The sequence below is a fragment of the Biomphalaria glabrata genome, chromosome 10, assembly GCF_947242115.1.
Source record: "Biomphalaria glabrata chromosome 10, xgBioGlab47.1, whole genome shotgun sequence".
Lineage (NCBI taxonomy): Eukaryota > Metazoa > Mollusca > Gastropoda > Planorbidae > Biomphalaria > Biomphalaria glabrata.
In genome coordinates, this window is record NC_074720.1 from 10957779 (window position 1) to 10972648 (window position 14870).

The 14870-nt window shown below is 33.0% G+C and overlaps 1 protein-coding gene across 4 annotated transcripts in view; it reads left to right on the forward strand.

The window, feature by feature from the left end:
• LOC106074571 (transcription factor ETV7-like) overlaps nt 1-14436 on the forward strand; it is a 64515-nt gene extending 50079 nt beyond the window's left edge. For 2 of the 4 annotated variants that reach the window (XM_013235358.2, XM_013235357.2), the window contains exons 5-11: nt 3649-3720; nt 5407-5580; nt 5874-5921; nt 6769-6846; nt 8003-8192; nt 9449-9505; nt 9623-14436. In XM_013235358.2, the coding sequence (XP_013090812.2) occupies nt 3649-3720; nt 5407-5580; nt 5874-5921; nt 6769-6846; nt 8003-8192; nt 9449-9505; nt 9623-10601 (1598 nt within the window). In that variant the 3' untranslated portion in view covers nt 10602-14436. Of the gene's footprint in view, nt 1-2621; nt 2895-3648; nt 3721-5406; nt 5581-5873; nt 5922-6768; nt 6847-8002; nt 8197-9448; nt 9506-9622 lie in introns of those variants that run through there. The other 2 variants (XM_013235359.2, XM_056043282.1) reach the window with 2 other exon arrangements.
• Nucleotides 14437-14870: the final 434 nt, after the last annotated feature.

Below are 14870 nucleotides of genomic sequence, written 5' to 3' on the forward strand. Positions count from 1 at the left end.
ACTATTGGATAAAATGTTAACTATAATTACTTATGAACCTTTTTGTTAGGAGAGGGCAGAAAGGTTGTTGGATGTATGCCCAATTGGGAAATCAGCACCTCCATTTTTTTTTTTGTATTTGTTTATTACAATATGTTTTCACTCAGTCAGTGGCTTATTTTGTACAAAGCTTTTGTCAACTCAGTCTGTCTGTTTGTCTGTTTAGTACAAATTTTGTACATGTAATTTCTATATAACTAATTAAATAATTAGTGGTAATTAATTAATTTTGTTTGACATAGAAAAGGGAAATACATATTACAGTATATAGAGATATGGCTGTATGCATTTCTTACCCTAATGTGAATTTTGTTTTTTTTATTTAATATTTACTTGTTTTATCTTTAGTTTGTGTTTATAAGTATTGAAGAAAAAAAAAAGAAACAGTATTAAAATTCAATGTATCTTATAATCCAGTATTGAATTATAAAGGACTTATATTATTATTAGTTATTATCCAAAGTCATTGACTATATTATCCAGTTTTTTTTAATTTTGAAAATTAAAACCTCTTGTAATCTGTAACGGTCGTTGACATGTAGCACCAAACTGCTGGTAGACAACTAAACCGTTGTATGCGTAATATAGCTTAACCAATAAACTTGAAAAAAAACTTCATTGTGAGCAATACTAAATAAAACTTTATTTATAATATAGACAAAATCAGCTTGTGATAAATGAAATAACTGTTTTAGACTTTAATAATAATTTCGAGTTACCCGAAAGGCTAAATGGAAATGCCACAAAGATTCTTCATTTTTTTTTCCCACCTTCCTTTTTTTATTACAATGGAGCAGATGATGTAATGTTCAACTTATTCTTTAGCCAACGATTAACGATCAGGGTGTCATGTGACCAGCACAACGATCAACCGTTTTTACTTTACAAAGTTTGGTACCCATTAGGGTTGGGTGGACTCAGGGGCGTCTTCTTTATAATACCAACATTAAATTTTCTGGTCTTCACCGAGATTCGAACCTGGGACCTCGGTTCGGAAGCGAAACGCTTTAACCGTCAACCACCACGCCGCTCACAATGCAAATAGAGTGTATGTAAAAATTTGAGTGAATTGAAAATGGCGGTGCTTAGAAAGTTAAAGGAAGTATTGAAAATAAAAAAAAAATTGTTTCAACAACTTCACTGTTCTAGCAGGTCTCCGAGACTGCATCTCTCTGATTCACGAATTGGTCTACCCCCTCCTCCCTCCCCTTTCCCATTCGCCTACATATCCTAAAGTAATATCCTGAACAAGTAACTGTCCCCACAGAATGTCTTAGAGCCGTATACGTTGACCTAGATTAGGTCAAAAGTTCTTTATTTGGAGACAATGTGCGTCATTTCCTTAATTTATGCCAATCAAGAGCAGTAATTTATAATGGTGACTGGTTGAGATCATGAGGGTTTAGTGACCTTTTAATGAAAGGAAGAAAAAGGGCCATGGATACGTATTTGTGAATTTATTGTAACTATTAATTCGTCTTGTCACTACGGTGCTTCATGGAGCAATTAAAACGTCGAAACCAAATTGAATAATGTGAAGTGAACAAGATCGTTGAACTAAGAAATAAAAATAAACTCTCTCTCTCTCTCTCTCTCTCTCTCTCTCTCTCTCTCTCTCTCTCTCTCTTATATCATCATCATCATATGTATCACCCTTTATCATGTGTAGCCCATGTAATCCGAAGTAAAGAATGCCATCAAATGGATCATGGATAAATGCAATCTTATACAGTACTTGCAACCAAATATAACACCTGTCATTGTAGTCGCTTTTTTTGTTTTTGCAACACAATGATCAAAGCAATGAAGTGCTTAAAAGAAATGTCTGTCATAGTCGATAATGAAGAAATGGAAAAGTTAGAAAATGTGATGAAGTAAATACGTTTTTGATCATCTAGATGCAATGAACAGGGGCAGTGAGAAGAAGCAGTGAAAATGGGGCATTGAAAAAATGGCAGTTAAAAGGGGCACTGAAAAGGGGCAGTGAAAAGGGACATTGAAAAAGGGGCAATTAAAAGGGGCAGTAGAAAGGGGCAGTGAAAAGGGTTAAGAGAATTCCATTTTTCTATTGGGCTCAGTGCTCTCTTTCTGTCTTTCTTTCCCTATCTTTCTGAGTCTCTCTTGGATTAGCATTGAATCTACCAAACAAGAAATACCTGTTATATGAAATTAATGGAGTAGCTTTATTATTTCGTAATAAAATGTATCGATAGATAGACAGACAGGTAGACAGACAAAACAGACAGAAAGACTGCCATGTTGGCAGGCAGGCAGACCAAAGGACGGACAGACGACAAAGAGACAGACAGACAAACAGAATAACAGACAAACAAAAAGAACGACAGACAGACAGATAGATAGACAGACAGACAGATAGATAGATAGATAGATAGATAGATAGACAGACAGACAGACAGACAGACAGACAGACAGACAGACAGACAGACAGACAGACAGACAGACAGACAGACAGACAGATAGATAGATAGATAGATAGATAGATAGATAGATAGATAGATGTGGATGGATGCGGATGGATGGATGGATGTGGATGGATGGATGGATGGATGTGGATGGATGGATGGATGGATGGATGGATGGATGGAAAGAAAAGCTGAGGTAAAAAGGGTGACGACAAAGGAAAATAAAGAGGCGTGTCGGCCCTACACGGATGTGAAATTACGGACAGTCCAATAGTATATGTGTGTGTAGGTATGTCTACGCATGTATGTGCTAAAAGGTAAACCAGTATAAGCAAACATATTCAAGTTAGCCTAGTGAACAGTTGACACCTGGCATTGTACATACAGTTGGGGAAAGACTTAACATGTACTACCTGCTCACGCATCATTGGGGTAATAGGAACTATACATTCTTTGGATCAAAGTATTTAGTGCTTAGAAATAATTGCTTCTTAGGAATTGATTGAAACTTCTTTTTTTTTTAATTGATTGTTTACTCATTGACTTATTTTTGTAGAGGTCGTTTTATTATTATATTTTGGTATACCTGTACAGATATCTTAAGTTGTAAAAAAAAAACAGAAAGACTGACAGGTTGGCGGGCAGGCAGACGGAAGGAAGACAAACAGAACGACATACAAACAGAATGACAGACAAACAGAAGAACAGACAGACAAAAAAAAGATGTATGCTATAGTAATCCTAGTATTGCCAAATCTCATATTGCAATATACATTCTATAATAAAACACCTAATTTAAACAAAACAATGGAATCGGATAACGGATTACACTATGTAATCTTCATCCATTATAGAGTAAAATGATCTTTGCAACTGTCACAGCTTTGAATCTATGACCGATTTAAGGGGCAATAACTTGTAATAGAGTTTATAAACGGTTCTTTTTTGACTGCTAACAGTAACAATAAAAATGTCCTTTTTTTCTTTAAAGAAAAACAATACCTCCTGTATACAACTAATAGCGTGATTATTTGGCTCTTAATAAGTAATGAATGTTAGATTTAGAAACAAGATTGTTACCCCGCCACATTTCCCCTTCCCCCGAGAGACAACGCTGTCTTCAATTATATTTGGAAATGTCAACACGTTCTTTTGTCTTCAATTCGACATTTGTTGTCTATTGCAGGGTCAAGACAGATTCCTACAGATTGTTATGTTGGCTTACAGTTGGTCACCGTGCCCCCTAACCAACAAAACGGTAAGTACACTTTACTCTCTTAGACATATATATATATATATATATACACATAAACACACACACAAAATCTGTACATACGATTACATGCATAATTTAATAATTGCTTCTGTCTCAAGATTTTTTTTGTTTGTTTAAATTAGTCCGCGTAGTAAATGTAGGCTTACGTCTAAGCGCTTAGACTAGTGTTTTTGTTATGAGTAATGCCTACATGTAAATGTATGACACTTATTTGCATATCTGGAGTTACATTGGTTAAAATTTAATGAAAAAAAAAAAGTGTATATGCTTTGCCTTTTTTAACGGCCTGTCTGTCTGTTGTGTTCGTCACGTTAAGAAGTCTAAAACTAAAACACGAGTGAACAACGAAGTACACTGTGCTCATGTTAGATGCAACGTCAACTTTTGGTCTTCTAGTTAAACACTTGATTAAAATTTAGTTATTGAAACATTTGTTTAAAACAATAACATAATAAAATATTGTAAAGCAAAATGTAAACATAGGTAAAAGAAATAATCACTAAATGTCATCAATGAAATACAATCAAACAGCTATGTCCCTTGTAATATTAAAAGTTTTGATATTTGTGAAAGACAATCCTCTTGACACCAATGATTTTTTTAAACAAAAGTTTTGGAAAAGTGTGGCTTAAATCGAATGAGATAAAAAGGATCCTTTAGAACAGGTTGCTTGCTAGATACAAAGATGGCCCTCTTGATCTTTCGGGCTGTCGTGTCTATGGTCCTAAATTGGAACCTTGACAGTCTTCTGTTCTGTTTGGCTATGTCGTATTTGGAGGAAAGTCCGAACCAAAAATCTCTAGAAATATTTCAGAAGGTCCTCTCAATGGGGTGAGACCTCTTGACAATAAAAAAAAAAGGGATATTAAAACTTTTTGAAGGAGGCATTTCAAAACGTCTCCGCTAACGTGATTCCTCTCTATTTTTTAATGTTAGAACTGTACATGGTTGTGATGACAACTTTTGTGTGATAGATCTACGGCAAGACGTCTTGCTTAACACGATGATATTAAGACGATGTTTGTCATCAAGAAATCCGAACGACAGTGTGCAAACCCCACGACCAGACAGCCATTCAGACGATATTCTATTGCGTGCACTAAAGTATATCTTTATGTAACTCGAATTTTCTCACATACTAGTAACTAGTATTGGCCACTGCTGCCTCCTTCTTTATTAGACCTATTTGAGCTGCGACTTTCTTAAGCTCAGAACGGAGGAAAATGCTTGGATCCAGGGCTACACTGGGTCAACTTACAACACTCCCCTAGACCCTGGTTGGAGGGACGATCTGCTGCCTTTCCAGAAAGACTTAATTAATGTCAGGTACCCATTAGAGCTGGGTCAGAGATGCCCTAAGGGTCCTGAAATTACAAATCACTTTCCTCACCAGCATTCGAACCCAGAACCCTCAAATTCAGAATCCAAGCGCTTTATTACTACTCAGCCACCGCGCCTCGAATTATATCTTTAAGTTTTTGTTTTTTTTTTTTCAATTTCCTACTAAAAAACATTCCCCAAGGCTAAAGGAGGCGTGAACGAAATTCTCATTTGGAAGGGGGGGGGGATAAGAGGCTTCACCTGCAAACGTTTGAGAAATAGGGCCTACTGCTTTACATCATGTTAACACCTGCAAAACACTAATGCTTTAGTTGTCTTGTCCTACAGATGTGATCAGTTCACCTCCAACACAAGGAAGCAAGTCACCGTATATCTCCATTCTACCCAGAAACAAAGATGGCATTGTCAGCAAAATGAGTTGCTCAGAAAGTATGGACTCTAGCAGTAGTCAGCCGATGGACAGCAAAGAAAGCAACATTTCCCTTAGTCAGGGAGTTCCCAGTAAGTTTTACTCTAAGTCCAAAAATTAAAACGTTCCTAGAAATACACTGAAGTCTTGCAGAGACAACTTAAAAGAGTTTATTTTGGATGGCTTTTAGATGACATGGCTAGTTATCATGGCTTCCAGAGAATAATTTTACTACTTCAGTGAGAGTTACTGTTGCTGTTTTGTTTTTTTTAACTTTGTATTACACAAGAGTGATTTTGTTCAAATTATTCTTAGAAGCAATGTATAACCTAGGTATAAAAAAAAAGTATTATGTTAACTTATTTATGTCTTTGTTTTTCTCCAGCGAGTATGCTAAGCCCTGCACCTTCAGAGAGATGTACCTCAGACAGTGGTAATAAAGAATTTTTTTTAATTCTATTTCTTTTTAGATGAGCAATAATTATTGCTTGATTCACTGCACACACAATTAAAGTCTAGGCTCTACCTAAAATATAATTTCAGAAACATTTTTAATTGGGCTAAAACAATTTTTTTTATTAGTTGACCATTCATTGCAATCTGTTCAATGAGAAAAGATACTTAATTCTCTTGAGAAGCTAGGGTGTCTACTGTCCTAAGTAGGCCTAAACAAAAAAATGAGGAAAATTAATTCTCTTACAAAAATGAGTAGTTTGAAACAATAAAAGTTTTCCTATGCATATTTATTTTATTTAATTCTTTTATCCTCTAAATTTACAACATGTTTATAAAAAAATTTTCTTAATTAGAATTACCACCTGTATTTTTATTAATTATATAATAAAAACGGACGTAATTATCTTCTTTTTTTGAAGTAACTTCTGTAATATATAAGATAACTGAGTTTGTTCAAAGAAACTAATTTTTTTAATCGAAATATTTGAAATAGAGCCATCATGTTAAAAAATGTAAGAAGAATTTTAAAAAAAGATATTTATTCAAATCACATAAATAGTCTTTATTCATTCAATTCATGTTTTAATGTATACAAATTGCTACTTCAAGCTATGTTAAAATGATCACAAAATGTAGAAAGATTACAAAAGGTAGCTCACTTTCTTTCTTCCCAAAGAACCAATTCAGTACATCGCATCTATTAACATATTGTTTTTGGTTCATGGACTTAAACAAACCTGCTATAGGTACTGCATTTGTAAAAATATATTTATGATTATAATAATATAAATTAATACTACTATTAATTATTATTTTCTTTTCAGAAAATGGATCTCCACAACACAACAGTGACCCAGAAATGGAAGCAGAGTTTGACCCAGAACATCCAACAGATGATGGAGGTATTGTGGTTATAAAAGCATTAAGGGGAGATTATAATGACAAATGTTTATAAATTAATAACTACAATAATAATACAATTTTGATATATATTACTTTAAAAAAAAAGTAATACTTTAAAATGCCACAGTTATGTTCCATAGTAATGCTTTTCTGATATTTTTCAATTAATGACCATTTCATTTTATTCGCTGTAAACTAATCAAGCAAATTTAATCCTCCATGTTCTTTAAGAAAGTTATGTTGGGTTAACTGTTGACGTTATTAAATGTGGCTGCCACATACAATGTAGTCTTATATTAACCTTACATCAACTGTCTGGTAAAACGTTTCAACACATTATCTCTTTACACCCATTCTCTGATCAAGTTGAAACTTTGAACAATTATTCCAGTTAGTGAAGACAATACATGAATCAGTAAAATAAATTACCCAATTAGTCAATTAATTACTGGTAAAGTAACTAATTATATTGTTAAATACCAACGAAGTAAATGAATTCTTCAGTATTCACAGTTATGACAAAATATGTAGGGTTTTGTTCTCTTAGATAATAGTGCACATTATTTCTTCCACACTGGGATCAAGCTGAAATTTTATATAATTATTTATTGTACCTAACACAACATGAATCAATTAAAAAATTAACCAATTATTAATTGGTAATTAATTATTTTGTTTTATATTTTTTTAAAAAAGAAATAACTTCTACATTATTGAGAGAGATAAGTTGAAATTGTTGAGTTCTTTCCCTTAGATAAGCTTTTTTAAAATGTATTTTACTACTTTACTCTGTTTAGATATTTATTAAGCATACTGGGGTATATTAAAAAAAAGCATGTTACATATTGTAGCTAGAGCTTGACTTGGGCAAGGCTGATCAGACCTTAGTTCCAACTTAAGGGTTTATTTGTAAGTCAAAGAATGCATCATTGTAGATTCATTATCTTAATATATGTTCAATTTTTATTTATTATAAAAATGTACATACATAGGCAGCATCAAACCATTTGCAAATGAATTTCTTTTTTGTATAGGTTTTTATATTTTATTCCAAAACCATTAAATTTGTTTAACCATTTAAAAAATTGACTTTTAGTTCATTTTAATTGATTTCTATTTGTATGCTTTATACAAATATTTCTAATTTTTCGACAGTTTGTCGCTTGTTATGGGAATTCATTTACCAATTGCTTCTGGATGGGGAAAAATATTCCAAATTTGTCTTGTGGGAGTCAGAGAAGGACCTAACCTTCCGAATCAACAATCCTAATGAGTTAGCAGAGTTCTGGGGCAAACAGAAGAATAGGACAAATATGACCTATGAGAAACTCTCCAGAGCTTTAAGGTAAGACCTTAAAAATGGTTGAGGATTGTCCATCATTATAGTGTACAAAATATATGTTTGATAACAATCTACAATTGAACATATGAAAGAATTAGTTAGCCTAAGACAAGACCATATGTTTTGTAGAAGCCAGAATTCAGTCTTAACTAATATTTCTATGTTGTGATGAGGTTCCAAATGCACTTTTAAGAAAACTCCAGTCTCCAGCCTAAATTTACTGATAACTATATCCTTGAAACTCTGACACTCAGGCTTTATTCCATGAGGAGCAACCAAGAGCTATATAGCGTTTCTCAACCCTGGATCTCATACTCCTTGAAGGAGCTCTTAGGGTTATCATTATATTGCTTGTGTTGACCCTCCTAACACACAAAAGTCGTTTGGAGATTTTCAGACATATGTCTATGTCACGGATGAATGTGTGTATGTATGTATAATCTATTTTTACAATCTGCGCGAATGACCGGAAGTGTGTTTTGTTGTCAGACAGAGACCAGCTTGTGTGATATGCAGTAAAGCTGATTAAAGTTTATGTGTTTGATCTAGTGGTTTCATTGTTTTATTTCGTTAACTAGAACTGAACAAGGGACACCTAGACGTATCGAGACCTAAGGTAGATTCTATCGAGTTATAAGTAGAAATAGAATAGGAAAGCTGTGACAGTCTACATGTCCCGCCCAACCTGATTGGGACTTTTTTGTTGTTGATACTGTTCACCCCTGACATCTGTAAGATTTGAACATCTGGTATGTGGTGAAACCAATTCACCTGATGAATTTTTCTTAGACAGTAGACAGTGTAGGTGAAAAGAGTTTACAATAGCTTTTTGATGTGGTGGTAATATAAGGTCTAGGACTCTGAAAAATATAAGAGTGAAGGGAGCTAGACTACAGTCGACAATAACTTATTGTTGAAAAATAAATTTTAATTATCTTACCATATTTTGTACATCCCTATATGTGATCCCTTAAAAAATATCCTGTTGGTGGAGTATTATTGTAATTTTAATTCAAACTACCATGTGAAATTGAGGAGACTCATGGAAACTTTATGTTCAAATTATATGCTTACCAACCAAAGCATTTCATTATGTGCTGATGGGTAGAGAAAAGATTACATAGCGATCTATGTAAAAACTACACATTTTTCTCACATTGAATATTACTTTTCCACATTAATAGAAGATCTACAGTTTATTAAACTTGTTTTATATGCTTGCATTTTATTATTCCCTATATTTTGACTGTATTTTACAGATATTACTATAAGATGGACATAATTAAAAAAGTACCAGGAAAAAGACTCACATACCAGTAAGCTTTTTTGATGTTACTTTTTAGCTTGGTTAACAATAGTATACAAATAAGTTCAAATCTTCCATGTGATAAATACAAATAAAAATAATTTAATTTTTTTTTGTTGATTACTAGATTCCTACAGCATCCTAAAAAAATTCGAAAAGGTCAGCGTGGAGCAAGACCTCATTGCAACAGGATACCAGTGAATGGTGAAATACAGTCTTCAGAGCCTATTCCAATAGCATTAAGACCATCTTCAGCGTTGTCTGGAACAAAATCTCCACCAATCTCTAGTGGAGTAAATGCTGATAACTGTAGCCAAAGATCTTTTCAAATCTCCTCAGAGTACAAGACTTCTGAGAGCCCAAGTAACATAAACTGCATTTTGCCACCTGTAAATGTTCATGAAAGCACAGATTATGAAAATCTAGAAAACAAAATGGCAGCCAGGCAGGAAGTGGAAAACTATCCTCAAAATTCATTACTAGTTGTGCAGAAAATATCAGAAGAAATAGAATGCGACAATGCAGGGGAGAAAAATCTAAACAAATACAATAGGAGTGATGTTTCCACACCACCTTATGGTACTGACATCAATTTGCAGGCTAATGGTATAATTTTATCACAAAGCTTATCTTATGCTTCTTCATTTTCATGTGTAAGTAGGCCATCACAGACTTTAACCAACATGGATGAGCCTTCAGTCCTATACGACCGCTTACCACTGCCTCAGCACACTATAGTTCAGCGTTCAACATCTCTGTCCCCAAAACGTTTATCTCCAGAAGCAGCATCGCACTTTTGTACATCTCTGCATGGTCCAAAAGAAGCGCACTATAGGCAGCAAACGGCTTACCCTTATGTACAGCTTCACCTGCCACAGCATCAGTATGGCTCCTCTCATAGCCACCATTACTATCCCTTCCAAGACAGCCACTCACATTCATATCAACCCATTTCAAATATGTACCAGCCTGAGTTTCCTAGAGAAGTAGCAACGCCTCAGGAGGCTCATCTTTCTGTTAAGTATGAAACATGTGATGAACAGCCTGAAGATCTTTCAATAAAACCGATAGCCAGAAAAATGCTACAGCAGAAAACCTGTGGATGATTCGTAACTCTATGTTGATGTGGAAAAGACATGAAAAATTGCTCAGAGACATTTATTGTTAATAAAGAAAAACTGTGATGCCCTTTCTTTTTTTAAAAACAAAAAGCAAAAAAAAAAAAAGAAAGGATTTCTTCTGACTTTCAAACTGTCACATTGAAATCAGTCTTTCACCCAACAGTTTAGAAGTATATTAAAGCTACATTTTTAAACAATAGCACTGCACACAAAAAATGTAACAGCCATTTAGGTGAATTAATATCAAATCTATGACAATAGTAAATCAAATATATATTAATTTGGGGGGCGCGGTGGCTGAGAGGATTAAGCGCTTGGTTTCTGAACCTGAAGTCTTGGGTTTGAATATTGGTGAAGACTAGGATTTAGAATTTCAGGATTTTTAAGGTGCCCGTGTCCACCCAACTCTATTGGGTACCTGACTTTAGTTGGGGAAAGTAAAGGCGGATGTCGTAGTTCTGGCCACATCCTGCTCTTTAACCATACAGATACATCATCGGCCCCAAATATCGCAAAGTCTGAAAGGGGAAACTACTTTTTTTTACTATTAAATCTATGACAATAGTAAATCAAATATTTATGAATTGGACACTAATGAATAACATAAGATATTACTAGATGTGTAATATCACATGGTAAGATTCTTTCAAAGACTTCAAATTTTTACAATTCTTTAGTTCCTAAAATATTAATCAAACATAGATTGTTGTATGACAAAAGCAAAAAAAATAAAAAAATGTCAACAAATTAAAAAGTTTAATTGAAAAGAAAAAAATATATATCTGAGTTAAACATAAATATAACTTTTAAATTTAAATATATATATATATACATTAAGCCACTAAACACTGAAAATGATTGCAGTTAAAGAAAAAATTCATAGTTGGATGGCTGCTGGTAATGTGGTATATGCTTGCGTCTGTGATCTGGATGGTTTCAGATTTGAACAGTACTCAGCCATCCCCTGAATTCCAGCAGGAAGTTCGGTCTTCTTCTAGCCAGCTTTTTGCTGCTGAGCTGTGAGCTCTTTTAAAGTTGGGTCAGAATGTAATCATCTTCATTTTTGAAGAACTGACAAGTAAAATCTTTAACTTTTAAAATGAGATAATCTATGCATCTTGGCAAGTTGAGGAAACCATGGCAAATTATTTTTTTTATCATTTATTGGTACCATGTAAAATGAAAGGCAGTATCATTCTCTTACCAAAGAATATTGTTCTGTCAGCTGGTGTTTATGTGCTTGTCCAGTGCTTATTCATACATGTGTGTGAAAAAACTAACTTTTTTGTGTCAATTGTCATGGTTCTTCAAAGTGGGATCACTGTACTTAACTTTAAAACTATCTGCTTATCTATTTTGTATCAGTTAAATCATCGTGTGTGTAAATGTGTTTGTATTGAATCTCCGCTAGAGAAATCTAACAGCAGTTGATGATCTCATGATCCTTTAATCAACTCCTGAATGTGCCATTAGAATGTATTCCTACTCTGCAAAAAGTTTGTAAATACATATTTTCATATTTTATATACAACACATCAAACAGCTGTGATTAATTATTATACTAGTGAAATTGTGCGGACACATTTATATATTTTTTTTAAATATAAAGCATAACAAATTTAATCCTTGGAGTTGGAACTATAAACAATGATAATTTTGTTCATGACCATCGACCAATGTTAGCGAAATCTATGTAATTACAAACTGTATCTTTTATTTGTCTATGATCTTAGGTAGCCATAAATCATTTGAGCATTTCTTTTAGTAAATTGTATCTTTAACACAAATACATTTTAATGTTGCCTTTTAATTTTTAAAGTTGAAAACTTAAATATTTGCCTTTCAATTGAGACAGTAGGCAGCTTTTGAAACATTCCATTGATTTTTTTTCCCCCCATGGCCAAAGTAACTTATTCAACAAATTTAACAATTTTTTTCTAAGAACAATGTCTAAAGCAAACTTTCAATTCTAATATTGCATTTGTCATATAGTAAAAAAATAAATGGGCATTTTTTGTTGGTGTTGTCAATACGCAACCCATCACACCCCTTTTTTTTTTCAAAAGTGAACTATCTCCTTCTTATTAAGTTACACAAAACTTTTGTAAAAGATGGCCATTACTGAAGATGTATTTTAATATAAAGTCTCTATTCATTTTAAAAAATCATTTTCATAATATTAACACATTTTTTCTCCATTGACCAATACAATTTGCCTATTGTAATTAAAAAAAAAAAGGTGTCAGTTTAACAAGCTTAGTGGTTAAAACAGGAACAGAATATCTCTTAATTTGTATGAAGACACCTGCTCATACATACATACATAGGATGGCTGCCTGGTCATGCGGTTTGCGCTGGACTGTCGTTCAGATTTATCGATGGTCCAGGGTTCAAATCCTGCCCGCTCCTATCCCCCGTTGTCCTGCAGGAGGTTTGGACTAGGAAGTAATTATCTTCAACTCTGAAGGAACATCCAAAACATATAAAACATTTTACATACCAATGTTTTAGCTAAAATATTTATATGGAAGAGGATAGGTACTTATCCAGCTATTAATCCTTATGTTTTGCTAGTAAAAATAGTTTTTAATTGTTCAAAGTGATCGTAGCCTAAGTAAAGTGACATTGATACATTAACAAATGCAGTCAATAGATGAAAAATTAAGAAATACCATCCCACCAGTTGCTCAGATGTATTTCATCAAAGTGTTAGCATTAATACCTTACTATTTTGTTATAAAAATTATTAAAGCAATGGTAACTTATATACAAGTGTTTTGAAATATATCTGTAATAATTAAATATAATTATCAACCACTCCTGCCAAAAAAAAAATATTTTTTATTTATTGAGACTTATTTTCTGAAAATGAACTTGATAAATAGTATTTTATTTGGAGTTTTTGTATCTTTTTCATTTCAAAAAGTATAATAAACATCCTCCCCTAATTAATAGTGCACATTTTAAAATTTCACTTTGTTTTGTTGTCTAACTTTGTGCCTACAATGGAATGTAGAAACAGAATTCTATTTATCTAACTACACTGTCTTGTACATGGACGAGCACACTAGCAATGTAAAGTTTATGTAAATAAAATATGTACAATACAATGTGTCCTCATTGTACTTGAAATAAAACATTTATCAAGCCTATTTGCTTGATAGTTGTTTTTTTAATTGTAGTTTGAACTTCTAGTGAATGACAGGAGTCTTTAAAACAGGTTCTATTTGTTATTATTGAACAGTCTACAAAAAGATGTTTAGTCACTGTTCAAAATTCACCTTTTTTTGTGCAATTCCCAAGCTTCAACCAGCCTTAAACCAAAGGTAAAATTTTGTATTTTAATGGCTGCTGATATGTTGAAAGAGATTTTCATTCAAAATTATTTATATGTATTTTTTGTCTTGTGCATAGATAGACTGATCTCTGAGATAGTTTCGTGAATATGATGGCTCTTTTCTATGTAAGGCCTTGATGCTTAAAAGCATGTTAGTAGTACAGGCAACCTTGAATTTAGTTGTTTTTTTTTACAAAACTATTTTTTTTTGCATCATGTCTATTTTTATTATGTGCCATTCTTTTATGTAAATATATAAAACAGATATATATTAAAATTCTGTATGTTTTTAATCATTTTGTACATACTAATTTGAAGTTTGTTGTTTCAAAATAAATAGTTTGTTATTAAACTGTCAACAATGAAGATTTTGTACATGTCAAAGCAACACTGTAGGTGGTGATGAGTTATTAACCTTTGTTCCAGCTCAACAATAAATTAATGTAGCCAGAATTAGGACATTAAAATGATTGTTTCTCTAAACTTTGTCCACTTCTAGTGTTTACATATAAGAAAAAAAAAAGGACTCAAGTCCCATAGTAATAAGCACACAAAAATACATTAGTAAACCCATTAAGCGTTTTTGTGATTGAAGAATAACAAGCAAAATATAAAAAAAAAAAAAAACCTTGTATACTGGAAAGAACTGCACAACTGCTGTCATTTCTCTCAAAACTGCATGATTTTTATCCCCTTTCCCTATATTTAACAGCATACTGAGAAAGATGACTAGTATACTTTGTGACATTTCCGAATGGTCAATTAATCCTTTAGGGTACTGTTTAGATTTCTAAGCTTTAAAACACATTTGTTAAAGATTTATTAAATCATCAAAAGACACCATACTTGGTTGAATTCATGAAATGATGAGAAGAAAATAATCTGATATTCACCATATACTGGTAACCCCTCACCCA